Source organism: Acanthochromis polyacanthus, chromosome 10 (assembly GCF_021347895.1).
Source record: "Acanthochromis polyacanthus isolate Apoly-LR-REF ecotype Palm Island chromosome 10, KAUST_Apoly_ChrSc, whole genome shotgun sequence".
Lineage (NCBI taxonomy): Eukaryota > Metazoa > Chordata > Actinopteri > Pomacentridae > Acanthochromis > Acanthochromis polyacanthus.
This window is the reverse complement of record NC_067122.1, coordinates 14,883,751-14,909,297: the sequence shown is the minus strand read 5'-3', so window position 1 is coordinate 14,909,297 and position 25,547 is coordinate 14,883,751. Positions and strand designations below refer to the sequence as shown.

General features: G+C 39.9%; 1 protein-coding gene across 3 annotated transcripts in view; it reads right to left on the bottom strand.

The window, feature by feature from the left end:
• Positions 1-24,081, bottom strand: part of drp2 (dystrophin related protein 2) — an 83,156-nt gene extending 59,075 nt beyond the window's left edge. For 2 of the 3 annotated variants that reach the window (XM_051954473.1, XM_022201778.2), the window contains exons 1-2: positions 24,066-24,081; positions 15,314-15,488 (exon numbers count right to left, since the gene is read on the bottom strand). In XM_051954473.1, the coding sequence (XP_051810433.1) occupies positions 15,314-15,360 (47 nt within the window). In that variant the 5' untranslated portion in view covers positions 15,361-15,488; positions 24,066-24,081. The remainder of the gene's footprint in view (positions 1-15,313; positions 15,489-24,065) is intronic. The other variant, XM_051954474.1, reaches the window with a different exon arrangement.
• Between the last annotated feature and the right edge of the window lie 1,466 nt (positions 24,082-25,547).

Below are 25,547 nucleotides of genomic sequence, written 5' to 3'. Positions count from 1 at the left end.
AAGAGCAGGAGAATCCAGTGTCTCAGTGAATGTCCTCACAAGTGTAGAAATGCAAACAGCTGTGCTGAATGAGTGACTCACCTTCACACCTTCAATTTATTAGGAGGTTCACTTATTTTTTCTTAAAGCGCTCTTTTGGTGTCAGTTGAGAGTGCACCTTTGACATCAAGTATCAGTCTGAGAATAACAGAAAGAGAAAATTACCAGAAAGCAAAGTTGTTGCTGCTGTTTGTGCTGTGGGTGTGAAGCCTGGCGTGTGTGCTTGTGTGCACGCATGTGTGTGTGTGTGTGTGTGTGTGTGTGTGTGTGTGTGTGTGTGTGTGTGTGTGTGTGTGTGTGTGTGTGTGTGTGTGTGTGTGTGTGTGTGTGTGTGTGTGTGTGTGTCTCAGGCTGCTCAATAACAGCCAAAAGGCTTGATGACAGCGGCAGCAATAATCAATACCAATGGGCTAATGGGGATGCTTGAGTGTGAGGTAGACTGCTTCCTGAGTTTGTCCTTGATACAGGACACACTCACACACACAAACAGACTCATCTGTTCATCACAAACAACAGTTTCAGGTTTGAAAGGCAGCCAGTCCCACACATGATGAGTTAGTTTACCCTGATCAGAGACTGGTTGTCAAAATACCAGGTATTGTCACAGTGAAGGCTGCGGACCTTTTCATTTCCTGGATTAGCTTCATGCAAACGATTCATGAGAGATAAAATATTAGACAGACTGATCTTCACTGTGGACGTGAATACACAGATTCCTTGTGCAGCAGCCGAGGTAACAACATCTGTGTGTCCTTGAGAGTGCCACTGAATTGCTATCAGCTCATCACTTTTGGCAGCGGTGGAGAAGAATTCTAATCACAATGTTTGGGGTGTAAATATAATATGCTGTTTAGCAAACCTTGAGTTTTGTATTCACCATAACTCACAGGTGAAAAACTCAGTTGCATGCTAATTATGGAAGCGTGCCCACATTTCTTGACAGTTAACATCCAAAGTAAATTATATGGTCAAACAGAAATCCAAGTCCCCAATCAGCAAGAAAGATTACAGAGAGAAGCTTAGTGCTCGGTTCGATGATTAATTAATGCATAGGAGATACGCGCAGTGTTTCTGCTGTTTTAGGAGAGAGGAGCTTGCTAGTGTGTTGCCTCAGGGCCTAGAGAAGCTTTGAGCACCACCCCCCGCCTCCTCCACTTCCATCCCCTCGCTCTCTGTGTCTCTTTCTCTCTCAATTGCAGAGATGTTGCGAGAGCTGGCAAAGAACGTGAGGATGTGTGATGGCCTACGTTGACACAGCAACACTGCATTTAGTTGAAAGCACGTGTATTCAGAGGTAATATAAGCCCTTTTCTCCCTCCCCTCAATACCACAAGGGATGCCACTCTGGGAGAGCCTTAACAAAACATACTGAGATGCATCACATTAATTATAACATGTCGCCCTCAGTGATGTGTCAGGTTTTGGGTAAACTGACTGCTTAGTTTGGAAAGAGCTCACGGTAGAAGTTTGGCCGTGTCATGCTGCATTACATTCCTCACTGCATTGCATGGTGAGTACACTGCATTGCATTTTATCGCAATGTCTCACCACAGTGACTGCAAACAAACTCTGAAATGTCATAAAGACAAATACTATGAAGGTTGATGCCAATACCATTTATAAATAGTTGCTGCAATAAATTAGAACTGAGGTGCAGCTGGTGCATATAAACCATACATTATCTCATTACATGAATGTGACTAAGCATTTTGTTGAATCCAACGGAACTAATAAATTAATTAGAAAAACAATTTTGATTTATCTTAACTCACACTTCTCAATTCAAAATAGTAGTACATAGCTTAGCCTTTCACCCTCATCACACATAGAAATTGCATGAAGAACTATTTATTCCAGTGGCTTTGTACAGCACACTTCTGTGATTTGTAGTAGATCTGAAATCTGCTTCTCAGTTTTTTTGTTTTTTTTTACTTTCACATAGCCAATAGTGGGTTTGCTTTGGTAAAGACTACATCATATTTTTATCTGAGCACATGATACTGTGTCAGATAAGTCAGAAATTCTTGCTAACAGACATGACTGACAGGGTTCTAGTGAGCGACCAATCAGAGCTTTCGACAACTGAGCCACTGTGCAGCCCTATATAAAGTATATGAAGAAGTCCGCAAGTACAGCCCTCTTCCAGATGATCTTGTAATAGGCTATGAAGACATCTTTGATGAGTTTTCTCTCTCGTGCTTTAATGCCTAAACCAGAATGATTTATTTATGTGTATGAACTGCCTGTATGAATTTTCTTCTTGTGGGAGTACAAATTCCTTTCTGGCTGTTCAGCCACAGTTCAGCCGATTTAATGGAGGCTTGTTGATCTACACAAGTGTAAATGAAAAACATGTAAATGACAAAAATGTGTGCACATGAAATTGTTAGGGGACCCGCTCCAGCATTTAGGCAAAATCTTAACTAATTCTCTGTTGTAGGTATTAGCAAATAAAATCAAACTGTCTGAGGTTAGTCTACATTAAGCAAGTGTAGCCATGTCAGTGCACCTGTTTCTGTCGAAACACTTAAAGGCTCTAAGGAAATAAGGGCAAGAAAATGTAAAACTATGTAACACCGAGCTGCTCTGATGAGGTTACACCAACATGTGTCTATCTGTTGCCTCTTTGTTAAACTAACCAAAGTCTTTATTTTATTCAATAAATATTCAATTTTAACCAAACTACAAAACACAACACGTCTTTTTCAAATATATGAAAACACTGAATGCTCTGATCACCCTAGAATAAATGACAGTGTAATGGAAACACTGTTACTGTTATTTAGACCATCTGCCATTTCTTACCTGCACTGAGCATGTTATGTGCATGAAATAATGTCTCTCACATTGTAAAGGTCCTGCATGTGTTGTCAGATCCCAACAGTAAGTAACTTCAATATCAATAAACCATGCAGTGTGATAGTATTAAAGTGAAAACAGCATGTTTGTGTTTTTCATTCTTCCCTGTATTTCTGTCTCTCTGTGTTTCCCTTTTTTGCTTTTCTGTACTGTAGGGATAGAGTGTGTCATGTGTGATGCTTTCAGGGACTCCCCTTGTGGTGGAGGAGTTTTACTGATGCCTTGCCTAAAGCGGTTCTTCCAACTGCCATCTTACTGAGGTTTATGGGAGACACATTTAATGAGAGACAAGAGCAGACCAGCCACTGGGGCCGTTTGCCACAACTGGAAAGACTGTAGACGTTTGAAGATATACAGCAGCTGACAGCCACGGAGAACACATTTGTGTAACAGTTTCTTCACGGCTGCACAATTCAACTTTGCATGCCAAATGACAATACAAACTTCAATATAATTTTAGAAAAGGCTAATTATCTAATAGTGATGAATTCGATTTCCATTTTATTCTAAGTGTGTGTATTAGAATCTATGCTGTGCTTCAGAGTCATTTGGACAAGCAAAGTCATTTTATTGGCTCTCATTCTGGGTGGAGGGACATTTTTCTCCATTGCAACATCATTATTGTGACACTCATTTAAAAATACCTTGACTAATGTAGCCAACACAAATTAAACCTCCTTAATAGCAACAAGCCCATCCTTCTCTGTATCAGAGTGACTCACTGCCACATTCACAACGTCCTCTGTGAATCATGCACGCTCCCACATCATTCTCATGCTATATAGTGCAGATTGTCGAATGCTTCTGTCATATATATGGAGATGTCTACAGTATTTACAGTAAACACAGAAATGTAATTACAATTATGCCAGCTAAAGTCGTTAGTCAATTGCAGGAAGCAATTCAACACTCTGCTGCTCTAGTATATGAAGACATTAATGAAAGCCACGTTGAATATCGATGCAAATGCACACGCATTTGACGTGAGGAAAAAAGGACGCATATGAAAATTGGAAGCATGGTTTCATTTAGTTGCCCAACACACACTGAACAAAAGCTGTTAGCTCAGCAGATAGAGAAGGTATAACAGGTGTTGTGGGAACAGAAGACAGCCCAAAATAATGAAAGATGACAAATAAGAAGCATGGCAGATTCCTACCGAAATGCCCAGACATCCCACTCCTCTCCTAAAAGCAGAGTGCCGTATGTGGGCACAGACAACACAGTAAAACACTAATAATGCTGTGTGTGTGTGTTGGTGTTTGTCTGAAGTGGCAATTCCTTTTTATGGTGTGTCTGAGTGTGTTCATTTATTAGCACATGACTCCGCATGCTTACCACCGTTTTTGTGTATGAGAATGTGTGGAATTATAGCACTATTCACTATTTTCCCCTTTGTCTTATTAGATTTCTACACAAAAATACATTCCTGACTGTGAAGTGCAGAAAACAGGAACTTCCTCTATTTAGTTGGTTCATGTTAGTGGATCTATCCTTTATGAATGCCAACACTTTTCTTCACAGCATTTCCATCAAGACCGTATTCCCAAGGCTCTGTTGATTCACAGAATCCCCAAAGACCACATTTTGTTATGCTTAGGGAACAAATCCCTCTAATGATGTTAGAGTCCTGTACTCTGAGGGGCTCAGGCTTGCTAGGCTTCAAGTCATGCCCATGTGAGCGATCCACAGTTGGTTGACCCAACAGGCGCCCTATGAGGAACTACTGGCAGCTAGGCACATGTTTTAGATACGAGTTAGCCCGTGATAGACGGTGACAGACAGATGGTTCATCCAATCACCTGCCAAGTTTTTCTTAAAAGTGCCCACCAGTTTCTTTTGCAGGCAGTTTCCAAGTACGACTTCTCAGATGGTTTAGTGGAGCAAACCATCTGGTGAAACAGGTCTTGGTCTCAGGGTTGATAATTGGGATGACAGAATATCAGAATTTACTCCAGGAGGTGGTTTTCCTGCTTCCAACCAACAGTCAAGTTTTTTTCTACCCATTAGCACCATCATTGCCTAATCAAAAGTATGTAGTAGTTATAATTAGGGCTGTAAAAAATAAACCCCAATCATATTTTTTTATAAAGTCATTTGCCAAAAGCTTATACTGCTCAAACAATGGTCTCAGTTTTTGCATTTGGCCGCCAGCATTTTGGACTTTTCAAACCAAACATAATGAGTGAGTAAAGGATCTGAGGTTGCAACTCCTCAATCACAGCATACCCTGCTTCATCATCTTTTGCACTTTAAATTGGACCAGAATGTATATATTGAACATTATGTCATATTTCAAAAGACCTGAAAATACTGAGCGAGTCCATAAACTTACTAATGTTTACTAAGGAGCCAGTGAAAAGTAGGGTCATTTTCTCATTGACCTCTACACAATTGCACTTCTTTTTGCAGTCAGAGGAGTCACTTCCTGCTGGCTGAAAGAAAACACGTGTACAGAACTTCCACACTGTCCTCACTTTTTATATGCTGAGGTTATGTCCAGTTTTTGTAAACAGTCAATGGCCTAAACCAAACCAAACCTGAACAGCAGTGTTGTCACATCAAAAACGGATTTACTTTTCAACAGAGATTTGTAATGATTTTGGAAGGCAGAGTCGTCCTGCTGATTCGGGCATCAGATCAAAAAAGGCTTCGTCGTGGAATCGTTCTAGAGGGCATCAGCAGGCAATATATTCTGAAGACACACTGGCTCTGTCCTAGACATTTTCTTTCCGGCTCAGAATCTTTTTTCCTTTTAATCTTTTGTTGTTGTTTTTACAATAGCCTGTCAATGTGTTCACAATGTGTGAGCAGCTCATTTCCACCGTTGTGAGACATTCTCACCCAATATCTGACTGAAGCTACGGCATGAGATGGGATCTAGTATGAAATGCATATGAGTTCTTGTTTGAGGACACTAGTCATGCTGCTCATCTCCTGTTGAATAATAGCAGCATTGTGACCTAATGTCCAGTGCAGAATGAAGTAAACTTGGATGCCATGTAATGTTCCTTATAGATGGTTTATGATGATTGGAAAAGCAAGGAGAACAAGAAGCTGACAGAAGTGCAATGTTGCTTAAATGTTTTTGTGAAGTGGCAAACTATGGAGTAAACCCTATCGAATATGTACTGGGATTTGGGAGGGGCTGGTTGGGTGATTGGACGATGCTGATCAGTGATTTGTTATTGATCACAGTGGCTCAGTAAAGCAGAGTGTAATGAAACAGATTTTGACTAATGACCAGCAGCTTCTGAAAGCTGGACAGGCCCTTGAAACAAAGCTTGAATAAAAAAAATGCACAAAAAAGTTGATGCCTCTCGAGCCACTATCTCCTTCAGTAAATTCCCCTCTGTCGAAACACCAAAATAATAATCATCATTATTACCGTGTAATTGTTGCTATCCTGTCTGCTGCTGATGTTTGTCTTTCAATTAGTGTAATGACAAATTCTGCTAAGCTCCCCTTTAACGAGACACTGTCGGTGTGTTCAGATATCATTTCTGTTAGCGAATGAGGTAGGGAAGACTATTTTCTATCTTTGAGTATTTTGTTTGTTTGTGTTAATGAACAAAACATCAGTTTCCATTCGTCCATAAGTGTCAATCAGTAGCTAATGTTGGCTTGCCTCTTTGGTCACGTTTAATCATTCACATACATATATATGTATACCTGAAACTTTGAAATGTGTATTCATATTTGTGGTGATTTTCAGTTCACTATGAAAACCCTCACACTGTTTCTATCTCACAATTACTTAACAAAACAAGTTAATTAGCCAAAACAAATGTAGCTATACGCTTCAGAAAAGGTAGTGGAAGAGAGAAAAGAAATGTCTCTGCATTTCAAAGTAGCAGCTGGCAAAGAGTTGTCACATCTATGATCATCATACATGTTTACAAACCTAATTTGCGTTTTTGCAGACTAGAAGTACACACTGATGTGAATACATTACCCCACAGCATATGGCGATGGCTCTCAAAGAGGGTGTCACAGCACCGTGGGGAGCAAGATTTCCTTCTCTATTGTTCGGTTTGCTTGTTTTCTCTGTGCATTTTTAATTGCATTTCATTATCAACACAATGCAACATGTGTAGAAAATTAACGACATTTTAAAACCGTTTTCAAACATATCAAAGCAGATCATTAAACATCTAAATGTTGAACTTATAAGTGCAGTTGCTGAGACAGTTCACAGTTGCTATTTGTCATAAAAATGCTGAACACTTTGCAGCATCCAAGTTTTCTCGATGCACAACAGTCTGAAATAAATCCTGTTAGAGCCGTGATGAAAATTTTTCTCCCTGTAAATAGAGCTCAGCTGAATGCTAATTCATCTCTGCACCAAAAGAAGTAAAATTAGACTGTACAGCGAAATTTTCTCAGCTTTTCATTTACCACCAAGGGAGGTAGATGAAAAGCAGAACCATTTGTTTTTGTGTATGCATTTTTCTTTTCATGACAACCGAAAATGTGAGTGACTTAATTTTGAACGATTCTGTACAACAACATAGTCTCGAAGAGCTAAATGGTAGAGTGTCATATTGGAAAAAAAAATAATTATAGAGGGGTGCCATAGTTAATAAAAAAATAAAACGTATTTTTGAAGCCAGTAGTGTGAGGATGGTACCAGATATAAGTAGAACATGAGCTGTTTTTGCACATTTCACCTCCGATAGGCATCTAGAAGTATGGAATAATTTCCCTTTTTGTGACTCATTTTTATGATATTTAGTCCGCCAAGGCACACAGCGGAGTTATGTGAAGATCGGTGTATGTTTGTCCTTCTGTGAATCTGTTTGTGCACAACATTACTCAAAAACAGACAAACGGATTTAGATGAAATTTTCAGGGAAAGTCATAAATGACAAGGACCACTTCATTAGATTTTGGCAGTGATGTGGCTTGGATTCATGGATTTGTTAAAGATTTCTGTATCATTGCGAGATAGCGGCACGGCGTCACTGTATCTATGACAACAAGTGAACACTACGTCAGCTGCCTGCTGATCCTACTACAAATCCACCACTTTGGACCTATTCTGACTTATCCGTCGGAAATGATACAAGGAACAAGTGATTAAATTGTGGACGTGTGTCCGAGTCCCATCAATTGTCACCGCCTGCTACATATTTAGATCACACGATTCTGTATCTATACATAACGTACACATGCATAACACACACCTGTGCTCAGTGCAACGTAATGTTTTTACTAAAGATTTCATCAGTCAGAAATGATACAAAGACTGAGCAGCCTTAGCGGAGTAGTGCTCTCTCTGAGTGCTTTTCTGGTTATGATATTTTAGCAGCCAGAGAGTCATGAAGAGTGTTGTGAAACTGTAGGAACAAATGTATGTGTGCATGTCCAGGCACACTGGCACCAGATGCTTTTGGATGCATTTGTTTTTCATTCAAACGCTCCCTTCACTTTAAGTAACACCCTAAGTTTAGACGGTTGGCCATACAATTGAACTTTTTTTTTAATGTATGCAAATCAGCAAAAAAAACAACAACATTATTTTACAGATATTTGCCATTATTTGAAAGCAAATGTGTATATTAAGTCAAATGTTGCATTATAAACTGCTAAAGATTTTCCCTATTTCAATTAACAGATAAAATTTTGTAAAAATTTGCACATTTACTGTTAAGAAAATGGGTCAAACCTGTGCAGAATGTCCAAATCAGAAACTAATATTTTTACAAATAGTAATTTGTTCTTTTACAATGTGTGACTATGAAATTCAACCTTTTTTAAGCCACTAAATTTTTTTTTTTTTTTTTTTTTTAACGTGCCAGCATTTCATTATTTTATTTCTGGAATTTTTGCTGCCAGATGTTCCCTTTTTGTGTAAAGAGTTTGATTCTGTCACAGGTCTGTGAACGTCAATAATGCTTCAGTAAAATGTGCCAAACAATAAGTTACAGCTGACAAACACACAAAACGCAGGAGACTTTATAATACGTTTGTAAACACTGGGATGTACTGTTGGGTAAAAATACAGAAGTTTGGCAAACAAGGTGTGATCATAGAGTAAAAGGAGGGTAAACATACCTTATCGTTACTGTTTACATTTCACTTCATTCTGATATAATAATTCCTTTTTTCTTTCCTCTAATATCCCCAATTGTCATGCTTTCTCTTAATATTCTTGTTGTTTTTCCAGTTAAACCACATTTGTGTGCGAGAAGTAAACAGTACTATCTGTACTTTTTCTGTATAATGAAATGCAATCTTTTTTATTATTATTATTTGTAAATTAAACTCCTTGATTATTCATCTGAAAACACTTCTATGCCCTATATTTAAGCCTTGTCCTCCTCTGACCCCCTCTGCAGGTAAACAGGGCTAATGTACAAAGTGTGTCTCCAATCCTGAGGCCCTCGTTGTTCTTGTAACTCCGACAGCAGTGTTTTCACTTCTTTGAGGATTTGATTTGCTCCATATAAACCATTCAGCGTGCCTGGGTACAGCTTGTGCACAAAACCTGATTATTTTTTTCCCGCTAGTCAAACACTGTAGCAGTCCAAAAAGTCCAGCATTGTTTCTAATCTGTGCAAACCACCTCTGATTTGTTCTGCACCAGATGACTAGTAAGAAGGCACAGTTCAGTGCTCTCCCTATTCTTGTTTCATTTCAAGCCGTGTAGACACACACACACACCAAATGGTAATTCGTCAAATTATTCATGGGGCTCCTTAATTCCCCAATGGTTTGTTTTATCATTAAAGTGTATCAGGGTTTATTTTCTCAGCCAGACATATCTTAAAGCTGTGATTCCTTCTTTTCTACATCTTTGTTCCCTGGTTTACCAGCATTTATCCAGTGTGACTCACATGAATGGGAATCAATGGCAGCCACTGATTGAGAAGGATTATTATGTGAGACCTTGAAGAATTATTATAAGACTGAAGTAATTGACGGAGACATGGAAAATACCTACAAAAGGAACAAACTGTAAAATCAAAACCCTGAAATGCGGGCAATATTTGCAATATTTGCCCCAGCAGCTTAAACCTCATCTATCAGTATTACGGAGCGAGACTGAGCAACCGCATACAAAGCGTCTTGGAAGAACGCTGCTTTATCTCACCCAGAGACAAACCACTGAATCTCAAAACGATTCTCAGAGTGCAGCCAAAATGAAATCCATTCCTTCGAGTGTCTGCGTGATTGATGGCTGAATCTCCCACCAGAGTCCCACTTACATCCGCTATCACATCTCTAACCCCTGTGGCAGAATTAGGTATTCACCCCTGACCTTGAACAATATAATTACCATTAGCATGTAATTGGAGCTCAATAAGCCCTTCAGGTATCGTACTGAAGGTTTCCTGGGGGTGAAACAGGGAAAGTGGGGCACAGAACCACCAAAGGGCAATGCACTGAGATCAGATTGTCTCTAGAAGGTGCTGGCAAACACAGGAGGATGTGAGCTAAATAGAGGTGGAGGATGGAAGAAGCAAAAAGGTAGAGGCAGAAAAAGAAAGTGTATGGAAATGCAAAAGATCTTGAATGAGAAGAGTACCAACAAACATATAGTGAACATTGTGGTAATGACAAAAACAGATGGAGACAAAAACAGACTCAGAGGTCTCCCTTTGCCCTCAGACAGACGCTGAGCGTGGGTGGTTGGCTCTCTGCAGTTATCTGAGCCATGCGGCAAATAAATTCATAGCATGCCACTGAGCTACCCACACCAACCCCTGTGGGCATTCCCTGCAGTGCAAAACAGTGGGCAGTCACTGTGTGGCACAGCCTGAACCTCAACAATGCCTGATATTGTTACCGAGATGACTGACACTGTAATCAGCAAGGCTACATGGAAAACACGTTGGAAGGAAGCAAAGTCGTACCTGACGAAGAAGCATGAAAATACCACACTGGGTAGGATTTGAGATGATTCAGCAACAACCTGTTTGCAGAATGAATCGCTGAATGCAAATACAAGAATATAGGATGCAGTACAGATGGTCTCGGTGGAAATACACCTCGATCACATTGCCAACAAAAAACACAGCGAAAGAGGAGCATGACTAAGGTTTTGGAAAGTTTAGGAAATTGTCGGACACAGACCAAGCAATCTGACCATCTGCCAAGGAGTTCTGACAGAGCATCAAGCCACAACAGCAGTGAGGGTGTAATTAGGAACAACAAAGCTTGTCCAAGTGGAACATCAATGTCTGAACCAGGTTTCATAGCAATCAATCCAACAGCTGTGATGTTTTTCAAGTAAAGCCATCAATACAAAACTCATAATGGCACTAGAGGACAAGTCAGGGGTTCAACAAAGTCAGTATCCTCTACAGAACGTGGTCACAAATCAACAATCAATCACACACGGGTGAATTTCTCCACCACAATCAACCACAATAGCTTCAGAAAGATACACACAATTGCCGGATTAAAAGCAGATTTTCAATTTAAAATGGATCATTCAAGTGCAGATGGACTGCGGCAGCTGCACAAACTTCACATTTTTTCTCATAGTTTAAAGAGATGCTTCATACAGACATATCATGTTTTGAGAAAAGCTGCCACGAGTTCTTTATTTCTCTTTTTTTAAATTAAAGACAGAGTCCAGGTGAATGGACACAAACAAAAAACTGAGGAAGGAATCCTGAATAATTGTGTGTCCACTGAATGAATTACACAACCACTAAACAAAACAACTCATTCTTTGAAAAAAATGAAGACAATCTCTTCTGAGCAAATGCTAAAATAAATTCAATGAAACCTCCCACACTCCCATACTCTATTTTTTTTTTTTTTTACACAGCAGTTACAGATGGCTCAGTATTGTGCTTGCGGTAATAAATGTCTCTTTCACACATATTTATCATCATTCAGCAGTGATTATGATAGACAAAGTGCAACGTAATGTTGTGGTCCACTTGTTTGGGGCTATTATCTCAGCCCAGCGTAGGACATTAAACCACAGCCTAATACAGTAAAAAGCACAGAGCAAGAAGAACAGCATGTCTACATTTTCTTGCCAATGGTATAAAAGTGATGCTTTGTAGTCATGTGCTCCACAGCTGCAGAGTGAGAGTACAGTGGCTCGCAGTGTGATGAGTCTGCCAACTTTCTACACGAGGTGCCAAAGAAGTGATCAAACCACTAACCTTCTGTTATCAGCCCCGAGTCCAATTAGCTGAGCGACACTGTGTCATGCTGATAAATTATGTGTGCCACTGCCATCTGTAAATGTTCAGAGAATGCCTTTTGTCACACTGTTTACCTCTTATCCTAATTTGTCCAATTCGCTGGGTGATTTCGGAAACAGAAGCTTATGGGTGTTTTCGCATCGTCTGCAAATTAGATTTGTTTTCTATTTTTCAGCCACTGAGGACAGACTCAGAGGCCGGTAGTGTTGGTCCGGTCATTACTTTGGTAACATCTTAATAAATATTTGATGGATTGTATTGCTGACACTGAAGATACATTTTTAATAAACTATTCGATCAGCTATTTTACAGATTAGTCAATTAGTCTAAATGATTCATTTTCCTTCAAAGAACGTCTATTGGCCATTAGTTTTCAAAAGGTTATATTAGTTTTGCTTCTTAGGATTTCTGAGTGTATTTAGCAGCTACAAAGGCAAATTGGATTTTCAACTTTCCAAAGGTCATTGAACTACCCGTCTTTACAACATTAAAGCTTAAAATCGTGACAGTTCATCAAAATTACTGTATTGTACATGTTAAACTGTATAAACTAACCATATTCTTTATAGAACAAACAATTCTGCTCTCCTTATTGCAATTGTGACGCATTAGCGGCTGAGTCCAGCTTTCACACAACAAAAGTTGAGGGACTTTTCAGCTGAACTGGGCTAAACTGAAGGCACAGGACACAAATATAAGTCTCTGTGTAAGTGTCTCTGGCATGAAGCCTCACATTTTTTGTTCCGGTATTAGTAACACCTGGAGGCACCTGGAAAAATCATACACACGTTTTCTCATTTTTTGGAAAATAAAAATAAATCAAACAAACTTTTTTTCTTTTTGTTTTTGATTTACAACATTATAACAGTGTCATACTGTACAAAACACATTTTTCAGTTTTCTCTACGTCTAGCCATAGCTGTGCTGTTCCCATTGAGGTGCAGGACTTTATATTGCAGAGACAAATGATCCTACAGCAAGTAAAAATGTGACAAGACCAAAAAATGCCCAGAAAATGTTTGGATTTGAGAGAATAAAGTTTAGTTTGAATAAAGTTCTCCTTACTAATAAACAGAGAACACTAACTTTTGATTTTACTTTTTCTAGTAGTGTATCTTTCACAATAGCTCCTGCGTCCTTGTGTGCTGTGTTAAACTTTTTCACAGCATACAAACCACATTCTTGCTTTGTAACTCCTACACTTTCAAAGCCAAAGGCCTTTGGAAGGTTTCCCACCAAATTAAGTTGGACTTTGCTACAACCCCTGAGTGCTGAGTGCTCCTAACCAAACAGAGGAGCCAAAAACTAGATCAGTTTAGAAAAAGATTTTATTTCAAAACAACACTGTGTCTATTGATATTGCCACATTTTCTCCATTGACATCATCAATGATGCCAATTCCTCACAGCAGCCTTTATGGATACACATGACTTTTTTGTCAAAACATTCATGTCTCTCCCTTTTAAATGGTGTCGCCATCAGTTCAAACTTCTGAAAAATGAATGACACTTTCTATTCCTATTAGACATCTGATTGGTAGTCAACAAACCACTGGGGTCCATCTTTTATATGAAGTTTACATGCATAACAAGGGGAAGTTTAATTTAGTCCCAGTCAAGGTACAGTCCACTATAAGGGATAATGTAGGACAGCTTAAAGGCTAGAAGGAAGCAGCCATGGCTTTTATTGGAGCAAAGCCTTAACCACCTGTCAATCAAAGCCAGACAGGCCGTTATAAAGCCAGTAGTCTGCGCTTGTCCAGCCGCCGGCATTAAACGCAGTCAGACGTTTCCTCTGGACAGCACCCACGCTCAAGGTTAGACAGCTTTTCACTGAAGCTCTTTCTCATTCATTCATTCATTCTTTCTTAAATTCTTCTTTACCTCCTGCCCTTCCCATTTCCCCACATCCCCTCTCTCCTATGTGATGATTTAATACCAGCTGTGGGTTCTTTCTCTCTCCCTCGTTCTCCCTCCATCGACGTCCTGCATTCCTCTTTCAGCCTGATGAAGTCAGAGTGCAGCTCGGGCATAAACAGCCACTGCAGGCCATCTATAGTGATCTCATTACACAGGACTGCAGGGGGAACTGTCTTACCCAATTTAACAACTACCCTTCCTTAACCTCCCCCTCCTACTTCCTAGATACATCAGGGTCAAGTAAGCAATTAAGAGGCCAATTGTCTAAACAGAATGCCTGCTGAATTGAAGAAACAGAAATGATGCAGCACACCCAGACAGTTTCCAATTAAGCATCAAAGAATAACATGAACGCCCTCTAATTGTTTTTGCACTGGCAAACCTCTCAAGTGTAACTTGTGCAATGGCAGTAGTAACCCATATTATATCAATAATTAATAAGCTGACTGGAAGGAGTACTGAAATATGCATTATTGTGTGACAGTACATTATTAGACAATGCTTTTTTTAATTGCCTGAACACTGAGTGGCAACAAGAAGAATTGTTTAGAGGAAAATGGATAACAAACAGAAGGAGACAGCATATATGGATGTTACTCACAATTAGCTCCTATTCCCTTGTGTGACTGTCTGGACATAAACATGTATACTAGAACAAATCTCCAAAGAAATTAATGACATAGTTCTACTACCGCTATTTATTATTCATATTTATGTATAATCAAAGGTAACAGTCTGTGGAAAAAAAAGAAAAAAAAAGGCTGTGTAACACTGTTGCTAAGTCACAAACCATCCGACAAATACAATTGTTTTATTAGCTCATTAAGCACCTCTGAACCAACTGACTGTGTGCAAACAGTGACTATTACACAGCAAGTGATCGATAAAAACAGATCTGTTCCTGGATCTGTCACTCTACAGAAACGCTTGGCTTAAGAGACATTCAGTAAACTGAGTAACTCTCAGTACACGAGGATGTGTTTAGACAGCAATGGAAAACAGCAAGAGAACAAACAAAAAATAAACAAACTGGATGAATTTTTGGAAAATCATCCACGCCTTGACAAAGTCTTGAAATAAATTAGCACATTCATGTTTTCTGAACGAGCCAACTTGTAGGTTTAGAAATGCATTCAGGAGTTTTGTTGCCATAGAGCTGCAGACGTCAGCGGGAGGTTCATATTATCTGAAATTCTCCCACTGCAGCCACTCTACTCCTAGAACCATGCAGTATCTGTTCCTTGAAAACATCCATCCATTCCGACTGTTACAGATTTTTCCAAAGTGTCTTGGCCTCAGTAAACGCCACTGTGAATGCTCTCTTACCGGATGTTGTGGGACTTGCGTTTGATCTCGTTCCAGCAGAGGTTCATATCTCCGGTCTGGTGTGGGGCGCCTCCCCTCAGCCTCCTGCACTCAGTCCCCTCCTCCTGCCCCTCACCGTCCACTGTGGACTGGCACGGCACACAGTGGCATCCCGGCCACGAGGGCCGCCCCGCAGCTGAAAGCACACAGAGAGAAAAGGCACGGCAGGTGAGCACTACAGCATCACAGGTTTGAACTGAACCTGCTGCTAATTAATATTCTGTGCTGATATTTAAAGCCACTGCGGGGAGGATTTAAAAAAAATTCTGGCTTTGGCACAGACACAGTTCTGTCAAAAAAGACACTGAGGCAGACAGTATTGCACACCGTTTCACCACTCAACATATGCACACTTACACACGTGGACAAAATTGTTGGTACCCCTCAGTTAAAGAAGGAAAAACCCACAATTCTCACTGAAATCACTTGAAACTCACAAAAGTAACAATAAATAAAAATTTATTGAAAATTAAATAATCAAAATCAGCCATCACTTTTGAATTGTTGATTAACATAATTATTTAAAAAAACAAACTAATGAAATAGGGCTGGACAAAAATGATGGTACCCATAACTTAATATTTTGTTGCACAACCTTTTGAGGCAATCACTGCAATTAAACGATTTCTGTATTTGTCAATGAGCGTTCTGCAACTGTCAACAGGTATTTTGGCCCACTCCTCATGAGCAAACAGCTCCAGTTGTCTCAGGTTTGATGGGTGTCTTCTCCAAATGGCATGTTTCAGCTCCTTCCACATATGTTCAATGGGATTCAGATCTGGGCTCATAGAAGGCCACTTTAGAATAGTCCAACGCTTTTCTCTCAGCCATTCTTGGGTGTTTTTGGCTGTGTGTTTTGGATCGTTGTCCTGTTGGAAGACCCATGACCTGCGACTGAGACCAAGCTTTCTGACACTAGGCAGCACATTTCTCTCCAGAATGCCTTGATAGTCTTCAGATTTCATCGTACCTTGCACACTTTCAAGACACCCTGTGCCAGATGCAGCAAAGCAGCCCCAAAACATTACTGAGCCTCCTCCATGTTTCACCGTAGGGACAGTGTTCTTTTCTTCGTATGCTTGGTTTTTGAGTCTATGAACATAGAGTTGATGTGCCTTACCAAAAAGCTCCAGTTTGGTCTCATCTGTCCAAAGGACATTCTCCCAGAAGCTTTGTGGCTTGTCAACATGCATTTTTGCAAATTCCAGTCTGGCTTTTTTATGAGTTTTTTCCAGCAGTGGTGTCCTCCTTGGTCGTCTCCCATGAAGTCCACTTTGGCTCAAACAACGACGAATGGTGCGATCTGACACTGATGTACCTTGGTCTTGGAGTTCACCTTTAATTTCTTTGGAGGTTGCTCTGGGCTCTTTGGATACAATTCGAACGATCCGTCTCTTCAATTTGTCATCAATTTTCCTCTTGCGGCCACGTCCAGGGAGGTTGGCTACTGTCCCGTGGGTCTTGAACTTCTGAATAATATGAGCCACTGTTGTCACAGGAACTTCAAGCTGTTTAGAGATGGTCTTATAGCCTTTACCTTTAAGATGTTTGTCTATCATTTTTTTTCGGATGTCCTGGGACAATTCTCTCCTTCGCTTTCTGTTGTCCATGTTCAGTGTGGTACACACCTTTTCACCAAACAGCAGGGTGACTACTTGTCTCCCTTTAAATAGGCAGACTGACTGATTATGAGTTTGGAAACACCTGTGATGTCAATTAAATGACACACCTGAGTTAATCATGTCACTCTGGTCAAATAGTTTTCAATCTTTTATAGAGGTACCATCATTTTTGTCCAGGCCTGTTTCATTAGTTTGTTTTTTTAAATAATTATGTTAATCAACAATTCAAAAGTAATGGCTGTTTTTGATTATTTAATTTTCAATCAATTTTTATTTATTGTTACTTTTGTGAGTTTCAAGTGATTTCAGTGAGAATTGTGGGTTTTTCCTTCTTTAACTGAGGGGTACCAACAATTTTGTCCACGTGTGTATCAGTATGTCTACATTACTGATGCTATTTTCAGACATGTTATGTGCACTTAAACATGACTCAAACTTGACACACTTACAGTTCCAGGCTCTTTTTCTCCACTTCATGCATGCACATACAGTGTCTGTGTTTCCAAGCACACCAGGCTATGAGGCTCATGTTCTGATGATGTCAAAGATGCAGCAGCATGAGGTTCCTGATATCCCCACATGCAAGATAAATAATAGTATCCTGGCTTTTGATTAGTGTGTGCCATTTGTGCAGGTGCCTTTGATGTTTACAATACAAACTAGTAATTTAATCTGACATTCCAGTAAATGTTAACCTAACCTCAAATTAGTGTGACTTTGGCTATTGAAAATGAGGCTTGTGATGGGCTCAGCACTATTGAATGCCAACATGACACTGCAGATTTGGCAATGGCAGATGACGACAAGAAATATTAAACACATCCTCCTCTTTGACCGGTGTGAGGCTGTCACTGTCAATGTAGGACAAAGGAGGTTTGGATGAAGTTATACAGCTGTGGCAGAGTCGTCGTGACCCCAAGTGGAGAGAAAATGTTGGACATCTAACGGACTGTTTGATAAAGTTCAACCATTCATGAGAACAGAGGACGAAACAATACAAATACCAATTCTGTTACCAACGAGAGTGGATATAGTGCTGTATAAACTGAACAGTTGTGGGAAAAGTGACTTGGTTTGTTTTTGTTCATCACTTGGCTGAAGACATGCCGGCACAGTGGCTAAAAACTGGGATATGTGATGTATACATTTAACAGTATCCAGTTTTTTTTCCCCAGGGCATCATGAGTTCTGATGTTTTCATGCACAAACAAAAAAATAAGATACTTCCAAAACCAGATCATAACTTCCAAAGTCCATGTAAACGCAGTTTGGTCTGGGTTCTTGCCATTGACTGTATACAAAGATGGACAAACGCTCCATGACGTCACCTATAAGTTCCCAAAAAGGCAGTTTTGATGCTTCTTGTGTGCTCATCTTGGCAGGATTTGAGTTTTCCCAAATTCTAGCTAATCCAAAAATTAGCAAAGAGGTGAAGCATGAGTAGGGCTGAAGCATGGACTGTCCTGTTACGGCACTGATTTGTCACTGTCGTCTGTCAAGCTTAATACAATTCAAACAGGTCAGTTTTATAAAAAATTCATCCCCGGTAAAGTTGTCATAAATGTAGAAATCAGCTACAGACCAGAATAGTTTTTTTTTTTTTTTTTTTTTTTTTAAACCAGACTTTAAATGTGTTTATATCTGTTATGAAGTTGGGCATTTTAACAATGAGGTCTTTAGGTATTGACTCATTTTTGGAGCCAGCATCAAGTGGCCAATGGAGGAACTGCAGTTTTTGGCACTTTCACCCTGGCTTTACTCTCAGCCTCAGAAGTTGCCGGTGGATTCTCGCCAAAACTTCCACTCAGCGTTATGCCTGTGGCAAGATGTAAGCCCTTCATGAGAAAGCATGGACTCCTCAATGATTTAAATGGGGCCAATTTGTCAGTCAGAAAGACTGCCATGGAACAGGATTCTGGCAAACAAAGCAAAAAAAAAATGCGGTCGAGCTTTGTTGTATCTAGGTGTTGTCGATGTTGAATCTTGCTTAAATCTTGAGCGAGAGAAGGCACAAACTGTTGTTACAGTGTTGGCTTCCAGTGCAGTAAAATTTTCAAACATTCCAATACATGTATCTTGACAGAAACAGGCTTTAAACACTAAGGCTGAAATTTTTTACCATAAACTGCAGTGTACTGATGACAGTCTCAGAAAACAGATTCAGGATTCTGCGGTTACAACAAACAAACCAATCCCACCATCTTACAGGCTGGGACTTTCTGTATCATTACTTTTCAGAAACAGTTTCCAGTTTAATTGAATTACTCCAGTATTATAATTTGCCATTGAGTAGTTTTAAAGTGTTTGAGCAGATTGATAGGAGGAAAGGATTAATCAATTATAATAAATAATAATATTATTTTAAAAAAACTATGCATCTATGTTAAAAAGTATGTAACTGTGCTACACACAACTTGAATCAATGATCAGAGACAAACTCTGTCTTCAACGCCTTTTTTTTTTTACAAAATCAAACCATGTATATTCAAATAAAAATCCAGGGAAATAACAAAAAAAAACCCTCTCCATTGGTATAAAAATTTCCAAGACAGGCAACATTCATTCCTGTTATGAAAAATAATGGATTTAAAACAAGAGCATTTACAAACTACTGAGGGCAGATTCTCCAAAACATATGAGAGTCAAACACAAATGGCAAAATAAATAATGAGCATACAGTCTACTTCTAGTAAAAAAAAACTTACCTTATTAAAGAGTGTATGCAAACATTAATAAACATCTGTTTTGTGTAGCACCAGACACAAAAATGTAGTCTATAAATCAGAGCCAGAATGAACAGCTCTGTCCTGTGTATAAGACAGGAAACCAGAATCATGAGAGAGCAGCAGTTTTATCCTGTTATTCCATTCCATTAAACGTAGGGACACAAACACAGACAAAAAGCCTCTGTTTTTCACAGACTTTTAGAGTGAGGGGGCATATGAGGCTCGACATGAAGAGGTGCAATCCCCTTGTTGGAGCTGGGGGGGGGGATATCACGGAGGCATCCTACACACACACAAACACAGAAGCACTACTTTACACACAAACACACACTGAAGTAAGTGGCATTCAGAGCAGGAGAAGCTTTTCCAAGTTCACGGGTCATGATAAACCTGTTTGGTCACCGGGCTGTCTGAGGCTTCCTGTCTTTTGTGTTCATTTCACAACCTTTACCTTTGCAGCAGCTGAGCTTCTCACCTTTCGGCCTACACACCGACACGTACACACACACACCGACACGTACACGCACACACACACACACAGACACTATGACCAGCAGCTTCCCCTGTCTTTGTTCAGAAAGCTCTTATCAGATTGTTTTTAAACTGGTCGATCTCATTCTCCCCTGCAGGAGAACACAACCTTTAACCCTCACAGCCGCAGCGGGCCATCCATCTACCGCAACACAGTTTTCAAAACAAGTCCTTAATCACTCAGTGGCCAGTGGTTCATTCAGCCTGCTGGAACCACAACTCTGCTGAAATGTGTTAGTGACAAAATCACCAAGATGTGGTTTTTAGAGCTTTTGCAGGCAGAGAAATCTGCTTAGCATGTGTCCATTTTCTGGTAAAATTATCATCAGTGCTAAACTGTAAATAAATGTTAGTTTAAGCAGGCTTAACGGACATAATATTGTAAATTTAAACCATGGAAAATATTTGTTGACTTTGAAACATTTTTTTCCCCCGAATCATGCACTACTGATGTTACTGGGTGCTGCATGTTGATTTTTTAAACTGGAATATATTCATTAAATATGGTCTTCTGATTATAAACTATTTCATGATATGCTATGTAGTATATGATACATTTAATATCTGTCTTTGCATTTCTCTGGAGGTTTTTTGTCAGTATATTTTATTCTGTATATTATCTAGGAGTTTTTGATGACATTGCATACAACATAACTGTTAATTTGGAGTGATATCACTTTAAAAACACACGAAAAGGTGTCCAACCACACAAAGTAAATCTGACCTACAAAGCCTAACCTGCAGAAAATCTAATGTTTGTTATTTTTATTCATTTAGTTTGTTTCATGTTTATTAAGACTATAACAGAGCTAATTAAAACATTAGATTTTTTCTTTGTTTTTCATTCAAATTCTTTTATTTCAGCTTCTCAAATGTGATAATTTTATGCTTTTCTTCTGTTTTGGAGTGATTTTATCCTTCATCTTTTTTTGATAAACCAACAATGCATACATAACTGAGTAAGAACTAAATGTTTCACTATTTTCTGATCATTTTTTGGACTAAATGAAAAATATTCTACAGATAAATATATCAGATAAAGAAGATAATTTTAAATATTTTAATATATTAAACCCATTGCTCTGTTTCCATAAACAGAGATTGTGCCATTAAAATGAAAGTGTGTTTAAGTAACTCAGGTGGAGGAGCAGGATGTCCACAGATCGCAGGGTTAACGTTCCCTCCGCATTCTGAAACATCCTTGGGGAAGACACTGAACTCTAATTTGCTCCTGATGTCTGCTGAGAACCCTGCATGGCAACTTATTTGGTGTCTGCGAACAAGTCATTAAGAAACTCAGCTATGGTTAAAGAGCTTTATGTGAATGTAGACCATTTATTATTTAGCTTTTTTTTTTTAAAAAAAAGAAAAAAGAGATAAGTTAATGCAGCTTTACAGTAAATAGAAGTACATCTTCAAGACACAGTCTCAATGCTTTAGTTGAAGTTTGAATTGATGTTAGTGCCAAAAGAGCTCAGGAATTTAAATAATAATAATAAGAACAAGAACAATCTGTTTCTGTAAGTGACCATTAAAGAGTTGACTTTTTAAAATTATGGCTTAATTTTGATTATTTCTCTTTCATGTTCAGGTTGTTTGTCGAAAACAAATTCATCCCAAACTGAACCACGGCGATAGCCTAGCCGCGCTAGACAACCCACGGCAACAAATTTAATTCTCTGCCAAGGTGGGTTTAGTTACCCTCCATAAGGCTTGAGGTTGGATGCCCCCAAAACTGGCCGGAAGAATCACCATGAAGTGTAGAGTCAGAAGGCGGGCGTAACGAAGTGACGACAGAGGCGCGACGATTCTGACAGAAACAACCGGAAACAACTAGCCTAGCCACGCTAGACAACCCACGGCAACGAATTTAATTCTCTGCCAGGGTCGACAACAAAAACGACAACAGTCGTTGAGCTCCATTAGCACCGACTCTAAATAATCTTTCTGTTAACATGTCTGTAATATACTTGAGCTTCACCCAATGACTGTATAAATAAGGCTTCACCGAACTACCGCATCCTCTGATGTCCGGCGCTCTAGGAGCCTATTCATTGCGCTGATTGGTTGTATACCTACCCAATTGCTGCAGAGTGATTTGATAGACAACCTTTTAGCCCGCCTCCCTCCCTGTCAAGCGTGCCTAGACCCTTGTGTCTTCAGAGCATGGGTCTAGCGTGGCTAGGCTACCAAGGTGAAGGAACTTTTATTGCAGTATCAGCATTTGAATGAAAGACTTGATTCCAGTAAACTTATCCCCTTTTCTTTATCTTTACCCTACTCTGCCTCCCTGTTCATCTTCCTTATTCTTCTCTTTACCTTCTCACTGTGTTGCTCAGACCGCCTCTCTTCAGATTGGCCAAAAGGTTTATTTTTTTTTTCTATTTCACATGAATCATCACCATCTCATTCCCCCTCCTGTCTCCCGTTATCTCTGCATTTCCTTTCCTCCCTTTTCTTCCTCAGACAGCTCCTGTTAGTGTAGGTGAGTCTTGTATGAATCAGCAGTAGCCTGCCCTTCTCTCCCACTCCCTCCTGCTCTCACTCTCTCTTTCCCTTTGCTGGTAATCAGAGGTCACGTGTGACTCCGCACAATGTTACCATTTCGAGGACCTCACTTGAGCTGTGATACCTTTCAAAATAATCATCTCGACGCCTTTTTATGCTGCAGACAGATTTGATTCATTTTACTGCAGCGTTTGTGAATAAAAAACCAAATGCAAATGAGGCAACGGAAACCACACACAGCACAATGGAGTTCAAGAGCAGAAAAGAAGCACGATTGTTTGTTTGCTTTAGAAAGCTGCCTCTTCAAGATGTGAAATGGAGTTGAACAATGACAACCATCCACCACACCACTGCGAACATCAAGAGAATCCCCGAGGGTGAACGATAGCTCTGAGGTTTGTGTCTGGAGTGAAAAGCGAACCGAGTGACAGACAGTCCTGGCAGGGGACTCAGTCTGTCTCCTCAGCTTTTCCTCATATAACCACTAAAGATCCAAAATGATAAATCACTGCACCTTAGACAATACATGCATACACTTGTGCAGATATTTTTTAACAATCTGTTCTCCTTTTTGTTGCATGTCAGCAAAAGTTCTGCATGCAAATGTATGTATTATCTGCGTCTCATAGGCATGAATCTGTATCATGGAGGCATGTATCAGCCCACAGTGCAAGACATTAGGTGGTTCTGTCTCTCACTTTAAACTTCAAAAACATGAGTCAAGCTTTAAACGTGCATTATTTATGGCCTTGATTGGATGTGGCATTGCTCAGTCAAGCGTATGTACTGCGTGTTTTCCAAAGATGCTGAAAAACCAGCAGAGATTTCACTGACATGCCACAAAGCGACACAGACAATATTCATCTCGCTGCTATGGCTACGACTCTCACCTCAATGTTTTCATGATCGTTTCCTCCATCATAGATCACTGCTTAACACTTGGAAAACTGACCAATTATGTAAACATCGCAGACCACGTATCCGCCTCTTGTTCAGTATTTTTTTTTTCTGACCTCTTAAGCCTAAAAAAAACCTGGAAGGACATTTTTCCTGACAATATGTGAATTTAATATCAAAGGAGCTGAAGATGATAAAAGCTTTGCTGGATTTCAAAGTGAAAGAGAAAAGACAGTTCAACTGTGCAGATAAAGCATCAGAGGTTCAAAGCCACTGTGCTGCTACACCATGTCTACACATTGATATTAATCTGAAGGAATCAAGACTGTAGCTCAGATATCCCAAAGAAGCAATAAGATAGAAAGGATTTACTCTCATTACCAGAGCTCTGCAGATAAATGCAATTCTCTCACAATGTGCAGTGCCTACCTTAATAGTACAGACTTCCTGTGCTGTTAGGACTCCAGTCTCAGACTCACGCTGTTCAGCCTGTCACTAAGGGTAACTGAGTGCTGACATTTCTTTACCCTGTCTGTTGGTTGGCTCGACGGGGAATGCGGCGATAAGTTGAGCGTGTGGAGCGGGACAATAGGAAGATACAGGGGGGAGATGGAGGTAGGGAGGGTGAGGAGGGGAGGAAACGGCACGGGGATGGGAAGAGATGGGTGACCTAATGAAAAGACTTCTCTCTGCTCAAAGACTTCTCTGTCCTTGTACATTCCTGCTTACACCTACATAGTCCCCCACTCCCCACCATCAACAGGAGGAAAAGGCCATCTGCCTGATGTCCTTCGACCTACACACACTCCGACCACTGCACAAAAATCTGCACGGATAGAGAAAAAATAAAAATTGTGTTACTGTAGACTGGAGACTTGCATTTCTACAGAATGTTTCCACGGTGCAGACAATTAATGATTAATAAGGAGAGCAGGGGTCAAAGCCACAGTACAGCAAGGACATACGGTACGTAGCAGCAAGGCAGGAGGGTTTGTTAACATATTAGCAGAGAATAAATATGAAGGGCAAGTACAAGCAAACATTTCATCATTAATTCTACACCTTTTACGTTATCTTTCTTTGTTTGGATCTTTGGCTCCAGTAGTGGTGTGGCTCAAAGGAATGTAGTAGACTGAACAGCTATTAGGTGGATTTCTATAACATTCAGTCCACAGCCTGAAGACGTTGTCGGTCCCCTGAGTTTTCCTCTAGTGCCACCAGCAGGCTAACATTGCCACAATATGTTGCACACATTGATGGTCCCTGGATAATAAAACCTACCGGCTCTGTTGATTCCTTGACTTTTCTGTATTGCTCACCCTGGCGCTGACATAAGTGAAATGTTTGGGCGACTGCTGCACGGATTGTCATGAAATTTGGGACAGATTGTCACACTGTGTTCTTCTCAGCATGAATCAGCGATGATCCAGTGACCTTTCATAGAGCACCTCATCACATCGCACTCATCCAGCATTTTGGTTTAGGACAAATTAGCTGCTAAACTGACAATATTCACTTCATTCAGTTTTTCAATGTTTTTTTTGTTGCTTTTACTGCAAATGAGGAAATGTAAGCATGTTAGCACCCTAAAACAATATTTCTTCAGTCAAAACAGATTTTCCAATCACCAAAGCAACTTTATATTACATTGTAAAGTCTCAGCTCTATGCAGCGTGGAACACTTTTTTTTTCTTTATCTTCCACAGAGACTTCTTCTTGCTCCAGCAGCTTTGGATGTCCTGATGTCGCCATCCTCACCGGACATAAAGGAGTCAAGGTTGGTGAAGTGGCAGTGAAATCGTAAAGGGGCTCTGGAGGGCTGATGAGCGCTGCCTTGGTCTTGGTATTGAGGAGAATTTCTGTTTCAGATTGAAGGATTTTTTTAAAGGCTTAAAGATGTACAACTACTTC